Raw genomic sequence first — 27,731 nt, 5'->3', positions numbered from 1 at the left:
TGGATTTTGTTTGCCCAAAAAGGAGCTAATATTTACCAGCAGCAATGTTTGCACTTCCCGTAATGCTCCTGATCGTGCTTTACAGACCTGAATGGCCATGCACTGGAAACCCATCTGTACAAAACACAGCCCTCGGAGCACCCAGCTGGAACTGCTCTCATATATTCCCTCAGCTCTGGGAAAACAAACTCTTATGCTCCAAAATTAAACAAGTAGCATCTCTGTGAGCGTGCAGTAGCAATGACATCACTGCATATCATTGGCTAGGCATTAACAACAACCGGCTTCGAGGCACCAAGAATTAAGTCCAGCAGGAGCAGCTCGGAAAGGGTGGCAAAGTGAGGGATGCTCGACCAATACAGAGGGAAAAAGATGGAGAGGGAAAGGGACAAACACCCTGCAAGGCGTGCCCGAGACACCATCAGCTTTCTCTGTCCAAGGACACATTGCTTCCTCACGGACACCTTGGTGCTCAGCAGGAGCTTAGGTCCTTCTCTGCCCAGGCTGTGCCCCCAGCATGTCCTGGGGTGAGGGTCCTGCACACCAATGGGTGGCTGCTGATTACAGGCCAGCATTTAGGAGAAGTTGCTTCCAATGGCAGCTGAAGATGTCAGTGTATGGGTACATCTTAGTTCTATTCGCAGTCAGCATGAGGATAAGAAAAACATTTTGAAACAGAGCACCTGGGGATGCTCTATGCAGAACGGCGCTTTGTGCACGCTTCACCTCACTCAGGAAAGACAGACTTTCAGTGATAAGACAAAGTCAATGTTTCCTCAGCTCTCCTGATATCATGGGTCTATATTGACTTGGTCTGAAACAGTGTTTGCAGGGATGATTACCGCCTCCCTCCCTGTAAACAGCTGCCAGCCAAGCTGAGGGACCTGGAGAGCCAGTCTAATTGGAGCAGAACTGATCGCTGCTACCTGAGGAAGCAGGAGTCATCTGCCTCTAACACACCAACATGACTCAATTTAGAGAACCCACAGAAAGAGAGAAATCACAGAAGGAGAATACACCTGAGAAACCCTCCATGTCTCTAGCACAGGCCTCAGCCCAACCCTGCCTCTCCTTGGCTGACCACTGCTCTTCAGGCAACACTTGCCCTAGTGCAGACACACCATTCCTTTATTATTTCAAGACTCTTCCATGCATGCTCTCATCCCTTTCCCCATTCTTTCACCATTCCCATCTGCTCCCTATCTCCTGCAGCTCTGCTGCTGATGTTATGAGATCTGTCCCCACTTCAGCCTATGCCATCTGAGCCCACCTTCCCATATCCCACCACCTCGCACTGCCAGGCCTTCACCTCTTCCCTCAGTCCCTCTCTCCTTCTGCTGCTGGTTGCTATTTAACTCTGTCATTGCATGACTTGAAGTGTTACTAAGGAATAGAGTCTGCACAAAAGTGTCACTGCGCAGGAAACCCCGAGAGCCAAAACCGTGACAGCTGGAGCAGAGCTGCTTGGAGGGAAGATGCCAACACAGATTTTATTCTCCTAGGACTGCCATAGGATGCTCTTGTAGATGCATTTTGCTGCCCATGGCTTTGGGTTGATGTTTTAAGGTACAACACCTGTCCCCAAACTGAGGTTGTCCCTTCCTGTCCCACTCTCGATGCCACTGTCACTCAGGGCCCCTACTCAAAACCTCCTCTTTGGAGCTGACTGAAGGGCTGAAGTGCTCTGGCATCAACATGAACCCACCCTTTTTCCAAGCTGTTTCTTTCCCAGCAAATGTGAAAAACACACATGGAAGGGATATAGGGCACACGGCCAGGCCCTGGCTCTTGAAAGGCCTCAGATCAGATGTAAGCCCACTGGAGGTGATGCAGATGTGTCAATGCCTTGCTTAAAGATGAGGTGAGAAGCCAGCAGTTGGCATGGGTAAAGCCAGGCAGGAAGGGGTAAAGGGAATCTGTTCCTTGAATGTTATTCCCTACGTGGTTTTTCCCTTGTTTCTCTGGGGTGAGGGGAAAAACAGAAAAAATACTGTATCCTCTGTGTGTTCTCCTACCCCAAGAGAAGCAAAACGTGAGGACTCCAAAACCCAGCACTGTGCTATGGAATGAGACGTGTATTTTTACCCTTACACATAAAAGACCATACACATCCTTTTGGAGATCTTGGGGCACTCGTGCAATCGAGTCAAAGCTTCAGTGCCTGCAGACAATGCCCAGGGCAGTTCCCACACCGTGGGACTGTTTTTCTGAGGTACCCACTCGTCACTGAGCTCTATACGAAGCCAACGCAAGCATGTCCGTGGGCTGAAGGACTGTGGAATGGCACAGTTATCCCAGAAACTGACTACGAGGGGAGCTCCTGACCTCTCTGCTCCCCCACTGAATATCTCAGCTCATGAGAACAATTTCCCTGGGGGCTGCCTGTGCTTACTGACAGCTCTGGGGAGGGCAGGCTCACTGTGGGGTCTTGAAAGCACCATTGGCTTGCTGGGATGGGTTGGTGCTTCCTTCTCTCCCTGTCATTCACACAAGATGCAGCTGAGGCAATAAAACATCCATGACTGCTCCGTTGTAGCATGAGTGCAGCCCTCACATCCCCCAGATATATTACAAACCTCTGCAGCTTCACCAACACCAAACTCTTGCTTTCATGTCTGAATATTGGAATCCAGGCCTAAACTTCCAGGGTTATTTATATCACATGCCATGAGACCAGGAACAAGTTTTAAAGGAGTTTAAAAGACTTTTACAAAACTCCACCCATCCAGCCAGGACAGTGCCAGAGGGCAGTAACAGACGGCACAAATGCTCATGTCCAGGTTTGACTCTTTTGACTCATAAACTTGGTAGCAGCCCAAGTTTATTAGCAAGCAAAGGCAGTTGGGTGACCAACGAAATGAGCAGCAATCTCAGAGGAAACCACACATTCAATCCACTGGCAAGAAACACACAGTACTGTGGCTTGGGAGACTTTCAACACTCTCTGTAACAGCCTGAGCTGTCCTTGCTTTTCTAGAAAGGTCTAATCCTGCTTAAAATCACAATGCACAACAGATGCATGGCAGCTCCTGTAGCCAAACCCACCAATGCTTGAAACCATCAGGATCAAACCACCCTAGCAGCACGGGTATAACTTGCAATGGCACAAAACAGACTCATCATCAGCCCTGGCCCTGAATCCTCAGTCAAGGACCTGAATACAGCACAGAGAGACTGACTGAGTGCAACAGAGGGTGGTGACAGCACACAGCACGGAGGACCCGAGTAACCTTTACACAAGCATTCACTTTTAGGAAAATATCCCATGCTCCCCAGCAAATCCCTTCAGCAAGCCACTGATAGTTGGATAAAGATGCACTGTAAACAGTCTCCACTTACCTGCCAGAATATGCTGTCTATTGTATTTCCCAGAAAGCCATCTCTGCCTTCCGATGATACCAGCTTTGGTCCCAGAATAGTCATAAATTCATCAAAATCAACCTGGCCATCCCCTGGAATGAAAGAAAATGATCAGTGTTTTCACCCAGCTACCACTTAGTACCAATGTCCAATAGGCCACCCTGGATCTGCAGCACATCATGAGCCACATGTGCATGATGGCTACATCAACTTCATGGTATGTGCAGACCCAAATTTGCTCTTATCACAGTGAATGGCCCACACTGTAGCACACCCACAGCTGAAGACAGGAACAGATGATGCACAAATAGAGATGAACTCTTCTCCAGCCCTGGTGAGTTTATAAGCAAGTCACATCTCAAAACCTCACCATTTCTGCCATTAGCACTACCAGGGCCTTCCTCTAAAGAGCTGCTAAGGAGCCAGGTCTCTGCAAAGCTTTTACAAGGCCAACCCCATCCTCCAGAGGAAGGGAGTGCACACAGAGGGAAGAGCCAGACTATTACGAATCCACCAGGCATTTCATTTCAGCTTTCCATCAGCATCTGTCTCTTAAAAGCCCTGTGTGCTCAGCATGCAGAACAGGCAGAGGAGACACAGCTTCAGTGCCATTAGTGGGGACAGGAGACTGCTCCTGCCATTAATGAACTGAGCCTATGCAGTCCCGAGCCCTGGCAGTACACTGTATATTTTGTAAATGAGGCGTGTGGCTGTTTGAAGTATAGCCAAGCATTATATCAAATATAGCTTTTCCCTTGTAGAACTCCTGTGATGCTTAATGAAAATGGCAAAACAACAAAAATACAAAAAACATAAAAAGGGAATGTTGTGTCTGTTGAAGCTAATAAGGTAGTTCAGTGCCCCTATACCTCTTGTTTCTCCTTCTCTCCCTACACATATCCTCCCATGTACTATTAGACCAGTTGATCATGGAATCATAGAATGGCCTGGGTTGAAAAGAACCTCAAAGTTCATCTCATTTCAACCCTCCTGCTGTGGGCAGGGTTGCCAACCACGAGACCATTCAGCCCAGAGCCACACCCAGCCTTGCCTTGAATGCCTCCAGGGATGGGGCATCCACATCCTCAGATAGATATGGGTGGATAAAGATATGGGCAGATTTATTAGCCCACCCTCAAGTCTGGAAGCAGCACCACCAACCCTAGGACTTCTCAGGGTCGGGTTTTTTTTTTAAGTTAAATTCAGTTGGAACTGACTGGATCCACCTCTCCATGTACTTACTGCTCCAAATTACCAGGTGTGAAATGTGTCTAAAACCATCAGACCAAAGCAGATCAATGCGAGGGCTACTATTAAAATGTCACTATTGACTGCAGCACCTGCAGCAGCCCCGTGTGACAGCTTCACCGCGTGCACCGCGTGCTGCTCGCTATCTGTCCCTTTTATTATATTTCATATGCTTGATCTGAGCACATGCACTGCTGATTGAAATCTCCCCGTGTCCTTATCTTCGCAGAAACACAACGTGAAAATAAGCAGAGTCAAAGCGCTCCTTTGCCAGAACAGGGGTATCTACTCACTGAAAGGCTCTCTCTGTAATTTCATGGAGACAAGAGCAAAAATCCAGCAACAGGGGCTATGAAAAACACAAAAACCAGCAGGGATTCAGCATAGCTTTGATCCTCCAGCACTCAAGAAGACCCCATTCAAATGCTGGAGCTGCTCAGACCTCCAGGGCTTTGCAGGGCTGGTGAGAGCGGAGCACGGCAGCATGGAGCTCATTTCTAGGGCAGGTTATTAAGCAGAAAATGAAAGGGGTTGGGACCCCATCACTTGGAAAGCCATTCTTTAAAACATTTATGGGCTCTGAGAATCTGCGCTCCTTCTGCTTCCCCATGGGAGGCATCAGTTTATGACATCAAGTCGGACTGCATCAGTCACAGCACGGTGGATCATTTTGGGGAAGGTAATGCAAGGTGACAGTGGGTTTGGGGCAATTTGCATTGCAGCACGTCACTTCAAGGCAAAGGCAGTAAGAAAAAACGCACACTACGATGCAAATTGGGTAGAAGAAATTAGCCAGATTAGCAAGAAAACAATTTGCATTTTGAAGAGATCCTACTACCTGCCTGTGCATATATTAGGTCTATCCATATCTGACCCCAAAATATTGAGTGATTCAGTTGGAATTTTCAGTTGGAATCCACAGAGGAGAGGGAGGACAAAGTCTCACATGTGGCTCAGGGGAAGCAGGCGCTGGGGTCCTGGGCTCTGCAGCTGGCTCAGAGAAAGGCTCTGGGCAAACCCTTGCTCATGAATTCCCTGCACCTTTGCCAGTGATCATAACTCACTTCCTGGGGTTTAATTATCAGCTTAATTATAGCACTTCCCTTAACCTTAGAAGAAAGATGCCATCACAAATGCATTATTCCGTTATTGACTGCTTTTTCAATTAAAACTGCTAACTAGCATGGAAACAAGACCCCATAACATTCTCCCTGGTAAGGACATCCCCTTAACATTAATTTTAAGCTGCAGAAAGCAAACCTTTCCTACCATCAGTGTCTCAGGAGACCGTAGCATCAGAATGTCAAGAAAGAGAACTCGCTGAAAACTCAGACAGAAGAAAATAATGTAAAAAACAGGACACTGCCCCCAAATCTGCATGGCTGAAAGGTGAGAATGCATGGGTTGCTCTCCATAACCAGATAATGCCCTGTACTCAAACTTCTATAGGATCTATAGGCATCCAGGACATCCACCACCTCCTGGGTGCATACAGCCTGAGATTTGCCATGGTGTACACTCAGTAGATGCTCTCCTCCTCCTCTAAGTCACAGTGACTCAGTGCCCTACAAGCTGATGTGCAATGTGCACACAGCATCTGTTCCTGGGTCTGCATTGGAGGCGAACCAAACCCCGCGCACATCCCCGCATTTGGCTTTCCTGTGCATACAGATGTGGTTTATATTCGAAGCAAGCAATGTGCAGCTTACTCAGAAATGAACTTTGGGTTGGTTTTAAGGGCTGAGAGGAAGGGAGGAAGATGCCAGGCCGGAGCTGCTCTCTTATCCTATGGTTCCCACCCATGGCCCAGACAGCAAGCCACAAATGCTGCCACTGTGGCAATCCTGCAGTCCCAATCCCTCTGTGCATGTCCCCAAAATACCTTCCTCCTGATGGTCACTACATGGGTGACCATGGCACAACACCAGAGCACAGCTTCACCTTGCCTTTTAAACCATTTCCTATTTACATATAGCTGTGTCCTAACATTTTTCTTTCTGCCTAACGCTTCCTCTTAATCCTGGCATTAACTGCACTGTGCAAGAATGGGGTTAGCAATCATGTGCCCGAACCTTGCATGACTAAAAATATGACTCAGAGCATCGCTGGCTGCACTGTCAGGGATGAATTAGATCTGCTTATCATTACCAGCCCGTTTGCGTTGGCTGGGTGCTAAGTGCTTCCAGATACCCACAAAGGTTGACTCTCTGTGAAGCACCGTCTCCATTCTGGCAAAAAAAAAACCAACAGGCAGATGTGATAATAGAAAGGAGCAGTAACTAGATGCACGGACAACAGCTCTGAAGCCACCATGCAAGCCTGGCTAATTACTCCATGAGATGCCTGAAGGCACTCAGAGATGTCCTTGGGTCCCCCAGAAGCCCTCTGACCACCCCGTGACCATGCACAGGCAGTACAGTGCCCCAGACCTGCAGCCTGCTCAGCACTTGGACCAAAGCTGCAGTATTAAATGTTGGCTCCTTGGGTGTAGAAGGGCCTTGGGGTAAGCTCAGATGGAAATGCCCTGACACCCAGAGGGAACCCTGAGGTCCAGCACCACGAACCAGCAGTTGAAAGCAGTATGGAGCTGGAAAATCCATCTCTTTCCCAGTTCTCCCAGTCAATGCAACCCAAGGGAAAGTGCCTTGGATCTCAGTGTCCCAAGGAAGGGATGTCTGAATCTCTGAGAACAGGCTCCGCGTCTTCAACCCCATCCCATCTGCATTAATGTGGTGCTGTCAGATCTCCAGGCCGAGGAGAACTCAAGTTACCACCGTTTGCTGGATATGCTGAGCTTCACTGGTTGCCTGCAAACATTCCTGCCAGAGCTCTGCTGCCGTGAAGCTGTAATTAAACGCTGAGCAGAGCAGCAGTGTGAACCCCTGCTCCCTGCATCCCACGGGAGAGCCCCGACCCTCAGCCTTCAGCCACTGCTGTCTGTCTGAATATCTCCTGGCTGGAGTGGCTCTCTTGGAGGGAGCAATAAAATATTTATCAGGCTGGGAGAAAGGCAGCGGGAGGCAAAAAGAGAGAGAAAAAATATATATGCATTGCATTGCCCATACACAAGGGCAAAGGAGAAACTTGCACGGCGTTCAGAGCCTCGTGCTTTAAAGACCTTGCACCCAAGTGCAACCTAAAGAAATCAGCACCCCAGTCAGCCTCAGGATACCCGGGGTCTTCCTCTTCCTGCAAAGTGTCCTGCCATGGCACCAGAGTGATGCATGCATTTAAATGGAGATGAGGATGTGCTGTGTGTAGACTGATAAGTATTCACACTTTTTTTTCTTGCATTTGACCTCCAGAGCGCAGTGAGGTGATATATTTAAAGTTAATGAGCTAGTCACTTGCAGCTCGGGTCCCGGGCGTGCACAACTCTCCTGTTTATTTTTATTCTTGTAATAGCTAGCTGCAGTGACTCTGTCCCACTCCATGTCATTGCATGCACCCATAAGGTAACCTGGGCAATGACAACACGGGCAGGTGCTTGCTGCTGCAGAGGTGTGCACGGATTGGCTCTGGCCACAGATGAGTATTCTGTTTTCTGAGATGCTCAGAACAGAGGAGAAAAGCCTGACACGAATGCAACCCAGAGACTGCCTCCTGCATTACAGCCTCAATCCATAACCTACCACAGCTGGAGAAAGTCCTTCACTTTCGACTTTGAAAGCAGCTTTAAGAAAAGACATCCATGAGCCTGGCTGAGAAGAAGGGACAAAGGCACACCCCGGGGACTGCTCTGCAGTGGGGAAACTGAGGCACAAAGCATCACCCACTCAATCTTTGCCAGGAGGGAGGGTCTGGCAGAGCCAGGTGGATGACCTCCCTCATCTAACCATCCATGGGCATGGGATATGCCACCAGTCCCTAGGGTGGAGAAGGGTGACATCTCCTCTCTCCTGTTTGCATACCACAGAGAGGTCTGTAGAGGCTCTCTGATACCCCTAATAAGGCACACACAGAAAAAAATAGCTAAAAAATACCCTTTCTAGTTCCTCTTGTGCCCTGGTGAAAGAGAGGGCATATTTATCAGCCCCTCACCAGCTCTGCCCCTCATCCTCATAGCTTTATTGAGGGGTTTTGGAGGAAATACTTGACCAGAGCTGAAAAAAGGATTGAAACACCTCCACTAGAGCCCACTCTGTTCTTAAAGGGCAGCTTAAAGCCCTGGACAGCCTGATCTGGTGAGGGGGAACCAGCCCACAGAAGGATGTGGGGCTGGGGAAAACGTGAGGTCCCTTCCAACTCAACCCAGGAGGACGGATGCATATCGTGTTCCCTGTCCCACCACAAGCACCACCAGGCTGCCTGGTGCCTGTAATTCCAACAGAACTAGTGACTTCAACTACAAAAAAGTACAAATAAAAAAATCCAGCACAGCCCAGGTGAATAGCATGTCAGCAACACGTGATCCTGGGGAGCCCCAGGACGACCCAGTGTCTGTGGAACTGCCCATGTCCCTGCATCCTGAGACTCTCTGCTGAAAGGATGGAGAGGAGCAAAATCACACCTCAGCTGCAGCAGGCTTTTTTACTCGGTGAGCTCTGTGTGCATCACAGCAGCCATCAGACAGCTCTGCACAGCTTTGGGATGGCCAGCAACGAGTCATGGACTCATTAAATCGGAGGAATGCCCCACAACTTGCTATTACTTATGAACCTGTTCTTGGTGCTAAACTGCAAATATGACCAGCTTCACCAGCTACAACAACTTCTCTCTGTTCTTGGCAGCTTAGTATGATAATCTCCATTCTACAAATCAGAGAGGACACGGAGGAAGTGGCCACTATAAATACAGCCAGGTCTCATCACATCCATCTCGCCCAGCAAGATCCCCAGCTTGGCTGCTCACTGTGAAGGATGAGCACATAGAAACAGTGCTGGACTGCTTCTCACACAGCGAAATCAGAAGCCTCTGAGCACACAGGACAAGCCCAAAGTCTGCAACAAAGTCTGGCCACTCTTTCTCTATGAAGTCTGCAGTGACATATTGAAATGGCTCAACACAGTGTATGAGCCATGGCAAGAAAGTGGTGAAAAAAGGCAAAGAAAGTTAAAAAAATACTTCATTTTTGCAGCTTGTGCACGTCACCACTGTACCACATAGGGCAGCACAAGCTCATCTGAGCAAGTGATCATCAGTGAGCAAATCTGCTCCTCTTCAGTTAGCTGCAGGGCAGAACTCAGCCTCCACTTTACACTCTAACCCCAACCCAACAGCAATACAACAGCAAGGAGAGCTTTTAGGGGAATTCCTGGTGCACCAACATCATCCCTGGAGGCCACTAAGGGTCACCGTGAATAGCTCCTCAAAGAGCCCCCGTGAATGGGAATGTTCCAAATTTTAATTTGGGTTTTATTTTCACTTTAATTGCTGAAGAGGATGCTGCAGGAGGTGCTGGATTTTCACTGTTCCCGCTGACGTATCACATAATGTGACAAAAAGGATGCAGGTAGCTCACTTGTACACTGATGGAGCTGGCTTGTCCTTTGCTTGATCAAAGTATTTCCTATTTGTACTGTAACAAACAATTTGACACACTGGATAGTTTTTTGTTAGCCTGAAGTCATCTTCCCAGGGAACTGAAAACCAGCTGCTCCTCTAATTAGTACGCTGAGTGCTTATTTTATTCCACGGATGAAAGTGTCTGATGTTGTAACGAAACAGTTTGACACTTAAGTCACACATTCATCTATTTTATTGCTAAAGTCTGCTTAAAGAGCAGGCATCTTGAATAACGCAACACATTTAATGTGCCATTTCTCTGCATTTTTATTAGCATTACTGCCAATAGGAAGAATTTGCAAAAAAAAATAATATATATATATATATATATAGTCAGCAAATAAATATTTAAAATATTTTGCTTTCCACCAACTGACAGAGCATTTCAGGTCATTCTCCAGATTGCAGACAGAAACGTATGCACCTCTCAGAGTCTGCAGTGTTTATATTCATGCAATACCTCGTTCTATCTAAGGATGAAGAAAATCAAGGGTATAAACGAAGGTAAAACCCGGCCTCTATTTCCAGACATAAAATAAAACACCATGTCCCCATAAGGCACAGCCACTGGAGAGATGCCCACCTATCTCAAACAGCCTTCTGCTGGCAAATAGTCACACACCACCTCTAATAAGTAAGCAAAGCTTTGGTGTGATGTGAATCATGCTTGGAGCAATGGAAACACCATTGTTCCCCTTCCTTTCCCAACAGAGGAGATTTTGCTTTAACAACACTTTGCCTCCTATTTGATTTTGGCACTTTTATCTCTTTCATCACAGCAATTCTACAGCACCTTCCTGTAGTTCACGGAAGGGGATTTCTGATGATTTATAAGCTTTCCCTAGAGACACTGAAATATTCCAAGTGTATTCTCATTTTTCACACTAATCCAATTCTCGTTCCAGCTGAACTATTTCTCCCAGTGGCAGCTGTGGTTCCCCCCATCGGGCTGGAGCATCCCTTACAGAACAGGAGGGAGGAGGAACACAAGGCAGAGAAGGAAACACAATGGATACCACAACTGCAGAGTATTCAATATGTTTCCAAAAAGTGCCCTTGCTTCATGGCATCAAAGCCCAACAGATGAGTAACCCAAGCGTGGCCCCAGTGCTCCATTGGCTTTATGGCACGGCACAGCCATATCCTCGTGGTCCTCACGGGCAGGAGTCCCCTTTGCTTTCCTGGAGGACATTCAGAAGCTGTTCAGCATTTTGGGCATCACTCCACCAACAATCCCCATGGGCAAACCCACTTGTTACTCTTATTTCCACCCATCACTGCCAAGGCTGGGACACAGCTCAGCACATCTGCAACATCACCACATCTGTGTTATATGAAATAACACAGATCTGTGAAATCTGCAGTACTTGAAAGGAAATTATCCTTTGAGAGTTTGTTGGGGCTCTGAAATTTTTCCTGGGGATGCAGAGGATGCTGCCACCTGTCCCCGGTGCAATTAAAGCTGAGAAGGAAAAGAAGGAGCAGAAAAACAAGGAAAAGAAAAGCTTTTCCACCTGAAGACAGCAGTGAGTATAGCAGAGATGTAACCAACCATACCAAAGCAGAACACAATTTAAAAAAAGAAGTCTTCAAGCAGTGGCCAAAGTGAATAATTCATTATACAAAGGACAGGTGATCAGATACCCAGCACACGTCCCATTTTCCAACCAACTCAATACTGCCGTCGAATGCAATCCGTTATGAAATGCAGCTCCATTTCTGCTCTGGAGCCTCACCAACAGCCCTAGATGCCACTGTCCCTGGGCAGCTCTGGAGCTGAGCCCTGCGTTAATGACTGAGTCGGGCGAGATCCCTTCTGGCAGGAGGTGACATACAGATGTGAAACGCTCTCGTCCTGTTAGCTATGCACACTCATTAAAGCACTCCAGCACACTGCAAAGTGCTTTGTCCACTCAGCTCCCATCACCTTGCCACCCCACAGCCTCACCCAGACAGGCTGAGCTTCCTCCTCCCTGCAGAGCACGGGGTGTGCAAGGAACCCCAGTCTGAGAGCAGCTCTAATTGCTCAACATCAGAATACCATCGATTAAAAAATCCCCAGCAGACACACTGCCATCCTGCAAGGCGAATGCGATCCCCAGGTAATACCTGATGAAAACCACATGCTTGCAACTAGGTCTGGTCGGACTGGTCTGCATGAAAGACAAAGCGCTGCCAATTGTATTACCTCATTATTAGCTGACACTGGCAGCAGCCTGAGTGGAGATCAGCTGTCTGGCTGCACGACCTGCCGGCACCTCGTAACTTATGTGGGGTGCACAGGAGGATGGCTGCACCTCTCCTGGTTCTCCTGCCCTTGGGACTGTGAAGGGGAGGAAAAGATCTGCAGCCCTAAAGTGGTGTGTATGGGGTCTGGCTTCCCCTGCGAGCATGGGGCATGTGTGACACCCCAGGAGCTCACTGTGTTCAAGCCCTGCTACTGAATGATGTTCATATGTAGTGTGCAAAGAAGCAGGGAGCTGTTGCTGGTTCTCACTGCGAAATCACAGCAAAAAATCCAGACAAGTCAAGATAAAAATCCAAGACAACCCACCAGAGAGAAAGCAGTCGTAAGCCTCATAATATTAATCCAAGCTGAACGGTATTAATTCAACTTGCAGGCAAGGTAAATCTTTCACATAACATCCCCCTATTCGCTCAGTGCCTAAGGAATTTCCCATTCTCCAATTCTGTCTTAATGTCTGGACCACTCAGCCTCCCCATGTCACAGATTTGTGTCCCAGCCCCAAAGCTCCTGCTCCAAGCTCTGCAGCAGACAGACAGGATGCAGACCTGGAACAGCACCCATCATCCCCACACTGCTTCCATAGGGATCACCCCCACCTTGGCAGAAAGCAGGCTGAGCTTTCTGAAAGCCCTCGGACAGGAATTCAACACCTTCCATCTGCAGCCCATTACTCCACACTGCAACTCCACCTCTCGGTTACAGGTCCTGGAGTGCAGCAGGAAGAGAGCCAAAGTCTCAAGTTTGTGAGATTGAGAGTTAGGGAATAAGTGGAGATGAATCAGGATGGAGAGCCAAGTCCACAGCACTCTTTTTCCAAAAAAGCACGGGGTTGCAGTAAAAGACCTCATGAACTGGCGCCGCGCTGAGTCTGGCCTTTGCAAAGTCTAAAGAGAAGTGACCTGGCCTGCTGGGGAAGGCCAGAGCATAACAAGGTGCAAACAACATCTGGGGAAAATGCTTTAAAAAGTGATGGATTTTAGTTTTTTGTTTTTGTTTTTTTTAATTTTCTTTCAGGAAAGAGACTGCCTCAAACACCATCTCCAGGCTCTGGGGTGTGTGTGCATCTCCCTGCAGGACAGCCTCTAAATGCCCCCAAGGAGGTTGTCACCACTCCCTGCCTGATGAACGCAGAGGTATTCTGCATCCCCCTGGGGCATTCTGCTCCTATGTCCCCAGCGATGTCACAGCTGTCACCACCTCCCACGGGCTCTGTTCCCAGCAGTCCCCTGAGGATGCTGGTGTCACATCAACATGGCCAGCACTCCCCTCTATGCCAGATCTGCATCTAGTTTGGGATCAGTTCATCTCACTTTGCTCCATGCTTTCACCCTTCTCTATCAGGGAGGGAGAAGGCTGGAGCCGCATCCCAGATCCCTGCACCAGGACAGCCTCCCTCCTGCTCTGACCAAGGACATTTTAAAGGCAGACCGCTCATTGTGCTCTGATCTGATTGTAGCTTTGCAGCAGTTAACGAGTCCCCCCTGGCTCTGTCATCCTGATGCTGCATTTCTTTGTTGCTGTTAATGGTGGGTTCTGTTTCTTTTATTACCTCTTGGTAATCATTTGAGGAGCTCTCACAGCAGGATGTTGCTCAAAATCATTCCACTCTTCTAAACTTCTCCGTCAAAACCCAGCAACACTTCCTTACAGCACAGCACTGCTCCCATCCACAGCATCTTTCACTCGCGAGAAGCAGTGAGCATCCCAGGACTGTGCTGCTTGCCAGGTGCCCAAGCCATGTCCCAGTAAGCATCACTGGCCCAGAAACAAGCACAGTAAGCTTGCAACAGCCTCACCAAAAACACAGGTTGTCACTTTGCACGGAAAGGTTAACAGAGCTCCTTTGTCTTCTTCTAGCTGCATCAGTTGGTCAACAAGAAGATGCACCATCTCCCTTGCATGGGTTGCCTTACATTGTGCCAGGGGAGGTTCAGTTCTCAGTATTAAGAACTATTTCTCCTCAGAAAGAGCAGTGCTGCAGTGCTACAGCTGCCCAGAGAGTGGTGGGGTCACCATCCCTGGAGGTGTTCCAGAACTGTGGAGATGTGCCACCGAGGGATGTGCCCAATGGGCATGGTGGGGGTGGGATGAGGTTGGACCAGATGACCTTGGAGGTCTTTCCCAGCATTACTAATTCTATGATTCCGTGATCTCACAGCATCCCTCCAAGACCATCCTCAGTGACCACGAACGCCCTGAGCCCCCAGACACAAGCTGCAGTGCTAGGGGGAGCTCCCCACACTGTGAGAGGAGACCCAGCAGCGAGGACTCACCGTCCATGTCCAGGCGTTGCATGATGATTGCCAGCTCCACCTCGCTGGGCATGTACCCCAACGAGCGCATGGCCATGCCCAGCTCCTGCTTGGAGATAAAGCCATTCCCATCCCTGTCCAGCACCCGGAAAGCTTCGCGGATTTCTGCAAAGGAGAGGGAAGAAGAGAAGAGTTATTATGGTGGTGGACATCCTCGTCAGTGTATCTGTGCACATGGGATGAGGCAGCAGCATACACTGCCTTTCCTCATGTGAATGTGGCATATTTGAAATTTTCAAGTCAATGTAATGCCATGCTCATGGAAGCATACACTCACACCTCTGTGTGCAGACAGCTACGTACAACAGCATGAACACTCACACTATTTTCTCTGCTGAGCATCACTGCAAAATTCAGTACTCATTACAGGTGGATCTCCCTCCCTTCTGCAGCATCTGCCCCAAAAGCCGTCCTGCTCCTCCAGAAAGCACAGCCCTGCCCCGGGGCTCCTCCAGCAGCCCTGCCCCACTCCTCTCAGCATGTCTGCAAGGCAGCATTTCTCACCAGGTCTCACCAGGCTCTGACATTTTTCCAGTAGAACTGGACAGCAGCAGCAGTTGGGTGCATCCCCTCAGGGTGCAGGGCTCTGCAGCCAGCTCTCCAGGCACCACAAATGCGGGCGTGCGTCTTTTAAACCAGACCAAGGCAATTTCCATCTCTCCTTCTTCTTCCTAGCTCCTCTCTAATTTACAACTGTTTTGCAGCAATAAACAGCCTCGGATCAATAAAAATGCTGACGGCGTCAAGGGAATCACTTCCATCATTCTCCTGCAGCCTGGCTCGGTTTCTGACATCTGACTTTGGTTTGCTTTTTAATTCTGGCATATCCCCCTTTAGCAGTAACACCCCCTGGTGCATCCCAGCTCCCAGCTCTGCTCCTCACAGCCCTCTCTGCTTGGAGCCCACCACTGAGATCCCCAGGTGAAGTGGTTCCGATTGATGAATGTCAAGCAGAGACATTTCAACACTGGTCAAAAGGGAACAGGTTTTCTTGGGAGGATTTGGCTGGACGTGGGGAGAGAAAGAGGATTAAATGTATCAGGCTGTAAGGAGGACAACACAAGATGCCTTATTATTACATCCTTGAGAAGATAATTGACAATTGGTTTGGTAACCACATGTCAGCCACCCTTTTGTGATCCCTGCTGCACTACATTCACAATGCTCATTCAGGACATTATTAGTTTGCCTACACTGCCTGACCAAAAGAGCAGCTCTTCCATGCACAGCAGTCACCACCGTTAACTCCTTCAAGCACTAAGCCCTGCACAGCCCCAGGAAAATGCTGGTCAGGTCTCGTGGAATCTGGGACAAACTACCACCTGGAGCATCCACACCACTCTGCACCCCATCCCATGCTGAGAAGGCAGAGGCTGTGGGAATTCCACTGTGGGAGTTACTGGGAAACATCAGGAGGCAACGGAAAATGAGGATGTGTGTATGGAAAGTCACCAAGTGCAGCTTTGCTCAGAGAAGTTTAGCATTCACGTGAACACACTGCATTGGAGTGGGAGGGAAAGCACTGCAGGTTTTGCAGGAGAGCACAATTAATTAAAATCTGATCTATTCTCAGTCAGGAATGGATTGGATGGAAAAGCTCTGACCACTTCTGTGTGGGTCATTAAGCTTCGAGGATGGGAAATGAGTCTTGGTCCTGCCACGGACTGCACCACACCTCCCTCCATCTTCTGTTCCCCAAGGAGAAGATAATCATAGAGACATAGAATCATTAAGGTTGGAAAAGACTTCTACAATCACCAAGTCCAACCCCAACCCACCTCCATCATACTCTGACCACGTCTCTCAGTGTCACATCTCCACAGTTCTGAACGCCTCCAGGGCAGCGATCCCACCCCCTCCCCTGGGCAGCTGTGCCTCTGCAGCACCACTCTTTCTGAGAATAAATGTTTCCTAAGGGAGGGATGACCTTTATTTCCCCTGGGAAAGAGCTGGGAGCATCCCAGTGCGCCAAGAAACATTTCAATGATATCTTTGCTAATGAGTTACCTACAGCTTTACAACTCCAAGGCTGCTCTAAAACCAACGCTCATCTAAATCCATCACCTTCCCTGATGAGGTGCCTGGGCACCTCTGTGACCTCCTGCTTCATCTTCACCATGGCTGTGGTTGTCAGGACGGGATGTGATCAGTTTTTAACCCAGTCTAAGAGCTCACCAATGCACAAAGGGCAGATCCTACTGATTTCAATGAATCTTGTGCCAGATCTGCACCTACGCTATGGGTGTAGGTATATATCAGCTGTGGCTTAGACTGAGTCACTTCCCTGCATCCACCTTATCTCGATGGTATGGACAGGTGGTGGGGCTGCTCGGAGTACTGGGATGGAACGTAGGGAGCTTTTGGAGTAGGAACAAATCCCATCAGATGCTGCCAGCTGTAGTGAGATCTATTTTCATATGATGTGCTGAAAGCTAAAGTGCAGTAAATATTACTTCAAAATCAATTATTTTTAAAATAAACTTTTGACAGCTAAAGACATAAACTAAAAATACTGCAGGGAACCGAGGAAGTGTTTTAGAACATAAAATATGAGTCTACCTTCAGAAAAGTTTAGACTGATCCAAATTATACAAATAAATTACATCAGTACTGAAGCTTCACAGCAGGGCATCTGAGTGCCAGTCCAGAGAACATTCTCTCCAGACACACTGATTTCAGAAGGTGCAAACAGCTCAACAACATTTGAACCTCGACTGGAGGACAAAACATCCCCCACTTGAGTTCCAGCTGTTCCACACCTTTCAAATAAGTGAACCTCTGACCAAGCCTGAAACATCCTTCATGCACCGACTCCCGACCCCAAACTGAGCTTTTTCCACTCCCAGCCTATAAATACCACTTGTGCAGAGGTATATTTGCAGAGCTATTTATAGGCTGAACACACTGTACACGTAGGAGCTACGACCTCAGCCAGAGCCTCCTCTTTATCTTTGTATGTACCACCACCTCCTTATCAGCTCTTCAGTACAATGATTCCTTCCCCTCCGACACCTCGAGCAGCACACAGCACACAAACCAAGGGGTGAGCATCCTCCCCAAGCACAGCCCTGCCAGCACCACCCCAATGCCATCCCAAACCGTGCTCCGTGAACCCACGGCACCCTGGCTGGCCCTCACCTTCATTTCCAGCTGTTAAATTTCATTACCCAAAGCTAAAAATACAACAGCACTTTCCCCATACGACTTTTCCCAATAAGTTGCCATGGCAACTGATGCTCCTGGCTCAGAACTGGGCACAGATGTGCCTATGGAGTGAATCTCTCAACAAAGATGCTACCTGGGCCTGGGAGAAAGTTTGAGCTGCTCTGCATGGGGATGTTTTACCCTGATTGTGAAAAAAAGCTCTGTTTTGCCTTTTAAAGGAAAAGCAAGGAGTGTAAGTGCCAAAGTGATGCTTCCTCAGCAGCCCTGCGTTGACCCCAGTACACATACCTGGATTACACCTCCCTTGGGGCATCCGTAAGCACTGATTCCCCACTCCACCATATAGTATAAGCAGTTGGCACAGAACTATCTTAATGGACATAGAGGAAAAAAGGAAAGTAAATATACAAAGATTCGGAAAACAGAAAATAATCCATTTTGCAGCATGACCTCAAGAAGCAACACTTCTTCCCAGGGAGCCCAGCCCAGCTCCTGAGTGCTCTTTATGTCTCAGTTGCTCCAGCCCTGGGAGCACCTCTGTGCAAGGTGATTTCAATACGACAGTGCTCACGCAGCTGCTAGCAGTCATTAGTAGCACAACATGACAACCCTACCAGAATTATATTGAACAGCACCAGCAGAACATGCTGCTGCCAGGAAAGAGATCATCTGATGGACTGCACGTGATGCAAAGCAATGAGCAGCACTCAGGTCAGCAAGGGGACCAACGCTTATCCCACACTAGTGGTAGACCCATAGAATGGCTTGGCTTGGGAAGGACCTCAAAGATCATCTAGATCACCTAGCCACACACACTGGATCAGGCTGCCCTGACCCCCACCCACCCCAGCCTTAAATAGCTTCAGGGATGGGGCGTCCCAACTAATGAATCCTAATTAACATCATCATTAACGATCTCAAAGAGAGAGTAGAGATAACTCTAACTAAATTCCCAGATTTGTACTGGGACAAAGAGCTGTCAGTACAAAAAGCCTGCCTGGGCAAAGGGGGCAGATGTGGGAGCAGAAGGTCCATGGGGCAAAGGCAGGCATGGGGTGCCATCTCTGGTGACATCTGTGATGGTCACCCACTGATGGAAAGAAGCAGATTCCTTTCCAGCTTTGTTAAGGATTAACCAGGAAACACTCCCATCCCCATCCGAAGAGCACAAAGAAAGCCTGCTGCTAGCGTCAGACCTGACACACTGCATAGCAACTCATTAACTCTCTTCGTTTGCATCCAGAAAGACCCAAAGATTCTTCCTCACCCACCCGCTCCCCTGCATAAAAGCTTTCCACAGTCACAGCTGCTTTAGGCATGCCGGAGCTGACCTTGTGCTCTCCCCCCAATCCCCCCAGCTCATCCCTTCCTGAGTTTCAGCAGCAGGTTTATTTGCTGATCATTTCCCTGTGACTGGTAACTAGAGGCAACCATCATTATTTCTTGTTTTGCTCCCTGAGTGAGGATGAATCATGATGCTCCGAGAGATAAATTCAGCTCGAGCCACCAGTGTCCACCAGTCACCCTCGGGCACTGCAGATGGTTCCAGTTGACTTCACTGGGTCTAAATACCACCCTAATAAATTTCGTAATTACACTGTAACTACCACACCCGAAGTGCACAGCAATTACTATCACAGCCCTGTACGGTTATTTTCATTAGGATGATAAGAGGAGGAACACCACCACCATACATCTTGCCAGTCATCTCATTCGCTTAATTGCAAGTTTGGGCTCCAAAGTACAAACTGAATGATCTAAAAGCTGCAAATAGCATGTCCTTGAGTGAAGTGTTAAGTGAGACTTGTAACTACTACGCTTGTTTAAAAAGACAGAAAGTTCCATCCCTCCATCTGCTATTCTTACACTCCTATTTTGCTGCAAACTGCAACACAGTGTCATAAAATCTACATTTTTGGTCTAATTGAAATGTACCCCTTCTCCCCCCAAAAAATATTCCAATTGAAAGTGTCAAAACATTTCACTTGGTTAACTGCAATCCCAACAAAACAGCCTTGCATCCCCAAAGAAAGCATTTCACTGCAGCTTGGGGCCACATCTACCTGTCCCACTGCAGCATCACCACAACCACGCGTGGACCAACGCTGCTGCTGGGATCAGGGCATGAACACTTGGATTTAAGACCCAAGACCCATAACATTTGGCCCCAGCTCTACAGCAGCTTGGATAGATGATGTGACATCAAAAAAGGCAAAGCAAAATTACACTTATCAACTCGGTGGAGTATCATGGCTTGGAAGGGTCTGCTTCAAAACAAAGTGCCCTGCCTTGTTTCTCCTTGGGGGGACTGGGCTTTAGTACACAATTTGGCAAGATTGTGGGGTTTTTTTTCCTTCCACGGTAAAAATAATATTTGTGGAAATCACATTTCCTGTGGTTATGTTCCCAAACACATTCAACACTTGCCAAGTAACCTGCAAGAACACATCATTACCATGGAAATGCACAGCAATAAAAGTGATCTGCCACTACAAGGTACTGGAAGCTTTACGTGTTGGACTGGGAATAATGGAGGATGTTCACTCCGAGGATAGGTCGGTGTGGACAGAAACAGTCACACTCCTTGTCACAAGGATGCTCCGTAGACGTGGCTGCACCCTTCTGTGGATGGTGTGTGCTGAGCTGTTTGTAATAGCCCTGCAGTATCGCACAGAGCCAGCGGGGAAGCTCTGTGCTGAAAGCCAGCTGTCAGGAGAACTTGGCACAACAGCAACTTCCTCTCTTCCCTATAAATTTCCCTACTGTGGCTAGAATTTTACACAGGAGACAAGTGAGTTCCTGTTGGGCTCCATCCCAAAAGGATGCATGGGGCAGCAGACACCATGCTCTAGCCCTTGACCATACACAGTGCAGAATAATCACGTTTCCAGGCACTGATCCTGAGCAGGGAGAAATGAATTCAGAGTGATAGAAGTGCAGAGGAGGAAATGGAGACAGCAAGAGAAAAGCAGCAATCAGCTTGTGGAAGCCCTTTGATTTCCATCCTCAGGGCACTGAGGACAGCAGGAAGAGGACAGAGAAAAGCTATTTGAGGTGAAAGGCGATACTGGTCCAAGAACAAATGGATGTGTGCAAATTTAGCTTAGCAATTAGAAAAAAAGTTTCCCGATGCCAGGAGCAGTCACACATACGAGGAATAACTGCAGTATTTCAAAACGTGGTGTCAACCACCATGGGCACAGGTCACCTCCAGCAGAAGGAAACAGCTTCCCCTCTTCCAGTCCGTGCTTCTACACCTCGGCACACTAAGAAAAATAACTCAGACTATAAATGTTTGCTCCAAGTTTATCAGAGCTCACTGCAGTGGCCATAAAAAAAAAGGAAAACATGATTTCATGTTAATTCTTCACATGTTAATGCACTGACGTGTATCATCTGTCCATCACTGTTAGAAAACTGCCCAAATCTCTGGTCCTCCTGATGCATCCTTGGCTCTGTGGTTCCAATCTCTCAAGCAAACAACTCATAACGTACAGCCTTTTTTTGAGCATCCACAATCAAACAAGTCATTATAAATAGCAGCATCAGGATGGGTACTGGCTGCATTAGCAAATGCCTCATGTCTATTCATTGGATGGAGAGTATCTTTCTAAAGGTCTTGGCATTTCATGTGAGATACTACCACGTATGACTGTCATTCTACAGGAGATGGAGGTGATGTCAGTACTGCACCTAAGGCCACTTCCAGAGGGGCACTCTGGTCTCCTGGCACAGCCCATGGGACCCTCCTCACCCACCAGCACAATGGGTGAGATGCAGCCATCAGGAGATATCCCTCTTGTGATGGTTCTGCAGCTGATGGGGAGGAGAGGGCTATAGACTTCCAGAGACTGGGGCAGAATACCCAAATCCAGAGTCCTAAGAGACCTGTGTATTCTCTTGTTCTCTGTCCACCTCCTTTCGTGAACTGTTAAGCCCTGGAAAATGCCATGCAATCAGCTCCAGGCAGGTGTGCTGCTGGTGAAAGCCCCCGCTGTCATGCTGGGACCCCCCCGATGGGGGGATGTCCTTCCCAGCTCTGGGCTGTGCAATGGGGCTATTTACAAGCTGACTCAGAGCTTCCGTGAGGAAATGCTGTAGCCCAGGATGTTCTAAGTAGGGGAAAAATGCATTACTCATTCTTCATTTAAAAGTAAGAACAACAAACCTGAACCAACTCCTAGCAATGAAAGATCACCAGTACAAAAGCAGATCAATTTAAGGCACACTGCACAACCTCCGTTTACAATTTACAAACCTAGCACTAAATAGGCAAATAAGGAGAGAACTGATTTCTGCTGTTTTCCAAATGGATCTCAGTCTTCTCTTGCTGTACCCTTTGCTTTTATTAAGAAACAAGCTATATTCTCCACACATCTTTCATATACAGCAGAAGAACACACAGATTCATAGAGTGATTTGGGTTGAAACCTTGCCTAGGGAGGTGGTTGAGGCACCATCCCTAGCGCTGTTCAAGAAGCGTTTAGATGAGGTGCTAAGGGATTTGATTTAGTACTTGGGTAGGGATAGTGATAGGAGGATGGTTGGACTAGATGATCTTGTAGGTCCTTTCCAACCTTATGAACCTATGAACCTATAAACCTATGAACGATCGTGTGGTTCTAACCCTCTACTGCATTTCCACTCCCAATCCACTGCTCCACTTCAGGACAACTCCTGCCCAGTACATATAACCCTGGGAACAGTTGAGTCATGTAGAGAAGTGTTTAACTCAAAAACAAGCTTGCTAGAAGCAAGCCTGTAGTATCCGGGAGCTGCTGATTTACTTCACTGACATCAATATCCACTTCATCATCAGAAATGAAATATTTGCTGGTCATAAATAGGTAATGAGCGTAAGACCTTACTCTACAGAATCGCAGAGAACGAGAGTGATTTGATTCAATACTGCTGATGGATGGCTCACATTAATGTTGTAGAGATAATAGCTGCCCATCTTTTTTCCCCTTTTTTAATACATATAATTTGCATTCCGTACCGATTCACCGCTAGAGCAGTCTTCATGCATTCCTGGCTGGAACAGCCACTCAGGAAATACAACCTCTGCGATCACTTGCAGCCTTTCCCTAGACTTTGCAAAGGAGCTTAATTAAGAGTTTGAGTACTCTCTGTTGGAAATTTACTACCCAATAGTCAAATGTAGACACCTGCCATTTAGAATAATGTGCTTGGAACAGCTATTCAGAGACCCATTTGTTACCAACACCGGGAGAGTTGGACTCAGCCGCGATGAGAAGTTGGCATCATTCTGTCTTTCCCCAGATGATCCTGGTGTCAGGACAGGCAAGACCTGGGGCAAGTTTTAACTAGAGTTCAATTGCTTTCAGAGTCATTCTGTCTTTAATTAACTTCCACACGGCTACCCAGCAGCACATCAAACCCAACTCAATATCGACCTACAATCCTGATACTAAGGACTTCTCAATCTCTGATGCAGATCGCTCTGGACATATGGGATAGACCTGCCTATGTTTAAAACTATGGCAAGGAATTACTCACTGCTATTCCACTGGCTTCAGCTACTCCCTATTCCCTTTCCCATCTTCACATTCATCCCCAGCTCCTTGGATTTATTTCCATTGCTCTTTCCTCCAGTATTGCCACCTAAGGTGAGCGACTCTCTCTCAGAAGGACCACGCCACACTCATAATTTCATGATTTTCAGTTCAAAATTGCCCGTTCCTGTGAATTTTCTGCTACCCAAGTTGCACAGTCTACTCCATTCCATAAAAAGACAGTTTTTCTCCTTAAAAGCCAAAGTGATTATAACACATAAATTGCTTTACTGAGAGCGTATCTTGTGAACAGGAGCTTGGCAAGCCAAATCTGACTTTAACTCATCCTCTCCAGCTCTCCCTCTATATGGTTTGGAGGCTCAGGAATACAAGCTTCCATGTACAGACAAACGAGCTCAGAGCAAACAGAGGAAAAATGCAGAGCTCTGTTTTGCAATGAAAGTTTCTGTCAACTATTCAGTAAGGCAGAAACACCGTCTTGGTCAGAGAGACAGAGATAAATTGCAATTTCTGCTTTTTATTCACATAAAATCAAATTCAAACACAGGGAATTCAGTTCTTTATTTTCCCCCTTGCTTTGGGCCAATCCTTTCTCCTTTATTTTCCCTTGACGGTATGGGCATCTCTGGACCATTTCTGGCCAAGAATCACTGCAATCTCTAAACTCCATGAGCAATTTTGCATCGAAGTGAGTTGCACAGAGGTTAAAGAAGGATGCTCTGAAGATGGGATAAAACCCAACCCTGGAAGCTCTCAGTAAGCAGACAGATGGGAGAAGTCCTTGCACGAGCTGGGAGAAGGAGGATGGAGCCAGAGCATCTCCATCCGTACAGAGGCACTGCCCGAAACGGGAGCTCCCGGCTGGCAAATTGCAATCCTGCGCTTGGCTGGGCTCTGGGCAGCTCTGTGCTGCTCCTCCCCAGCCTTACAGCATCTGTGATCAAGCCACGATGGATGAAAAGGGTTCATTTCAAATGCTTCAGCAGCAAGATGAAGGGAGCACAGTGATGCGCTGCCCTTCTGTTTGCTTTACTTCTTCTGGTGGCCTCATGGTGGAACAAGGCTGAAGCTCATTTATCATTCCCATGCAAGAGCTGCTTCCAGAAAAGTGAAATTCCCAATGTTTTATGGCCAAGTTATTTAATATTTTAAAAAAGCAAAATTGTAAATTCAAATTGAAACATTGCAGCATTGCTGAAAATGGAGTTCTTCTATTATTTTCAGTTGAAAAGCCCATTGTCAACAGGGAATGTAATCAATTCTGCATTTGTCTGATGGAAAACGTCTCCACTGGAAGAATTACAATTAGCTTGAGCTCCCCAGTTCCTCCATACTGTTTGGTCTAGGTTTACTGATTCACGATGAATAAAGCAATTGGAGAAAGCTTTTTCCCAGCCCAACTGCAAAGCTCAGGGTCAGGAGGCACCGAAAGCACCGCAGCATCGCTTCCAGCCCACGTGCAAATCTGCATGGCTTCAGCATTTTAAAACAGTCCCACAGCATCCCTTCACGAGGATAGCAGAAAACTCACTGCAAATCACAACAAAATCTGAGCTCTGCTCCGAGCTCTGTTATCTGAGACTTTTGTTCTCTCTGGCAGAAGGTGCATCTGTAACAACAGAAATTTTGCCTGCGCTGTATCGAGTGCTATTGGAGGGGAATGGAAATGGTCTTTTATCTCCGGGCAGCATCCAGCCACAGGTGATCAAATCAGAGATGCTATACAGCCAGTTTAAAACATCCACAGCTGGAAGTGTAAATGGATAACTGAAAGCTGCTCCCTGATGCAAACAATTTAGTCCAGAGATACGGAGATTTGTATTTCATAGGAGTTTAAGTGAAGCATATCACATCACTGAGGACCCTCACAGTGCAGAAATCTTCATCGGAATATCCACAGTGGCTTTTCCTTATGAAGTGCTTAATATTTTTTGAATTGCTGTCTTTTTTTTTTCCAGAAAACAAGGAAAAATACTGCACTGAAAACTTGCATCTTCCAAACATGTCAGTGTAGTGATTGAAATATTTGCTCCTGACTGGTTATTTGAATGAAACTGCAGTTTCTACTTATCAAAGGCAAACAAAAATAAAGCACAAGAACAAATACCTCTACCTTTCTGTGCAAGCCTTGACAATTCAATTGTAAAATGCATGCTGGAGGGAGGCATGGTCAGTCCAGCTGAAGAGCTGGAAAGGGATTTCTTTGCCCACAAGCTTTAATGACAGCATTAATAATGTTGAAGTATTTTTTCCCTTTCATTTTCTACTTTCCAGTAACATTTTTCCTTTCATTCTTCTCTCCTCTTTCCTTCTCCCTTCCCTTCCCTTCCCTTCCCTTCCCTTCCCTTCCCTTCCCTTCCCTTCCCTTCCCTTCCCTTCCCTTCCCTTCCCTTCCCTTCCCTTCCCTTCCCTTCCCTTCCCTTCCCTTCCCTTCCCTTCCCTTCCCTTCCCTTCCCTTCCCTTCCCTTCCCTTCCCTTCCCTTCCCTTCTTTCTTTCCCTTTCCCTTTCCCTTCCCTTCTTCCTTTTCCTTCTTTCCTTTCCCTTTCCTTCCCTTTTCCTGCCCTTCCCCTTCCCCTAAATCAGGAATGAGTTCAGCAGCACTTTCTGGCTCTCCAGTGTTTAATACTCCAACACCATTTTCAAGGGGGGAAAGGGAATACTAAACGTTCACCAGAACATGGTTCTGTACCAACCAAAGCCTGGGAGCAGCCCAGCCAGACCCTCTGGAGTAGATAAAATGTAAGCCTGAGGAACCTGAGGGTTTCCATCTGTGGTTCAATATGTATCTGTTTTTCTCCTTCCATTGAAGAGCTTTGGGGCAAACCCACCAAAGCAGTATTCCGATGTCTTCTCACCTCTCCACCTCACTCTGACAATTGTACCCACAGGACAGTGGGTAGCCCCCACAGGACCTGTTCTACACCTCAAGGTAGCACTGAAGAAGCCAGTGCCTACAGGTGATAAAGGAACACCAACTGTTTACCTGCTGTGGGCTGCTGCTCTGAAACATAATAAAACCCTGCATTTTTCAGGGCTAAAACATCCATTTTACATTGCAGAGTGGGCTCAGTGCCTGGTGCAGGATGGATTTTCTGCAAAGAATCCAAATATTCCCAGACACTTCATTCATCCAACTCAGGCAGTCTCCTGACTGCAGAAAAGGCTACAAGGTCTTGCAGTGGGTATCTCCTCCCTCCTTGCTTTCATGATCATATTTTTTCCAGTCAGTGCTTGCTGGAGAGCATCTACCTTGTGGCCAGCCTTCTCCTCCTGGCTGGCCCATTGGTACTCAAAAATCCAGCTGCTCTTACAGCTGTTAGGATGAATCCAGCATGGGGATCCCACTTCTGGGTGATGACACTGAGCTATGAATTACGCTCCATGACTTATGACAAAGGAACACCATGATAAAATTCTGAAGAAGATCACTCAGCAGAAACAAAAGCTACAGTGGGAAACATGTCTCATGGATCAATGAAAATTTGGATGGAGGGAAGCCACCAAAAACAAGTGACAGCAGAAGCACCTGGTGTATGGGATGACGTGGTCTTCCTCTTCCTACCTTTGGTGGAAATGAACGCAGCTTACACCAGTCATATGAGACAAAGATTTGTCCACAGCTCCCACTTCCCATCTACTGGTTCCCATCCAAATTAATGCCAACGTGAAAGCTAAACACAAGAGCTGCCTTCAATGTTTTTTGTTCTTGAGAATGAAAAAGCAAAGCTGAAAGTACAGTAAGTATCTTCAGAGAGGATGGTTTAATTAGCTGGCATGATATCAAAACTGAATGACTTCTGACACACAATTACAGCGCATTGTTTGAGCCTGAAAAACCACGTAGCACGCCTTTGTCGTCCTCTCACTCTATGTTCACTCAATACCTCAAAAATCTATCGCATGTTCACATTTCACTGGCCATTTCTGTATCTCCTGGCTGTGGAGCAAACGAACATTTCTAAAAATAACATGAAATCTCATAGCCTGAACACATAATCAAGTGCATAGGCTGCAATTGCCTTTCAGAGACGATATTAAAATTCAAACGTGTTCCTTCCAACTATGGAGAAGTCCAGGTTAAGCCCCGCTGGGGAGGAAACAATTTACACCCAGACATCCATCTCTGTCTGGGACGTGGAACAGCACCTGAAGTGGGGAGCAGCCTTCCCCAGCACTGCAGGCCAACATGCAGAGGCAGCTCTGCCTTATCTGTGTGATTCAAGGTGCTGGTGCACTGATGAATCCCTTGGAAAGATACTACCAGAATACAGGCAGTGGCTGAAGAATCCTCAGGCAGATGTTTGCTGTTCCCATCCTCCCCAGATCCCTGTCCTCACATGCATCCCACCTGGAGT

The 27,731-nt window shown here is 47.4% G+C and overlaps 1 protein-coding gene across 3 annotated transcripts in view; it reads right to left on the bottom strand.

Moving 5' to 3' along the window:
* CALN1 (calneuron 1) overlaps positions 1-27,731 on the bottom strand; it is a 100,420-nt gene that overhangs the window by 40,689 nt on the left and 32,000 nt on the right. For all 3 annotated transcript variants that reach the window (XM_065731698.1, XM_065731697.1, XM_065731699.1), the window contains exons 3-4: positions 14,635-14,778; positions 3,340-3,452 (exon numbers count right to left, since the gene is read on the bottom strand). In XM_065731698.1, the coding sequence (XP_065587770.1) occupies positions 3,340-3,452; positions 14,635-14,778 (257 nt within the window). The remainder of the gene's footprint in view (positions 1-3,339; positions 3,453-14,634; positions 14,779-27,731) is intronic.

This window comes from Cyrtonyx montezumae, unplaced genomic scaffold (assembly GCF_038088225.1).
Source record: "Cyrtonyx montezumae isolate F1298 unplaced genomic scaffold, pur_monq_1.0 scaffold_15, whole genome shotgun sequence".
NCBI classification, from domain to species: domain Eukaryota; kingdom Metazoa; phylum Chordata; class Aves; order Galliformes; family Odontophoridae; genus Cyrtonyx; species Cyrtonyx montezumae.
This window is presented reverse-complemented; position numbering and strand designations above follow the sequence as displayed.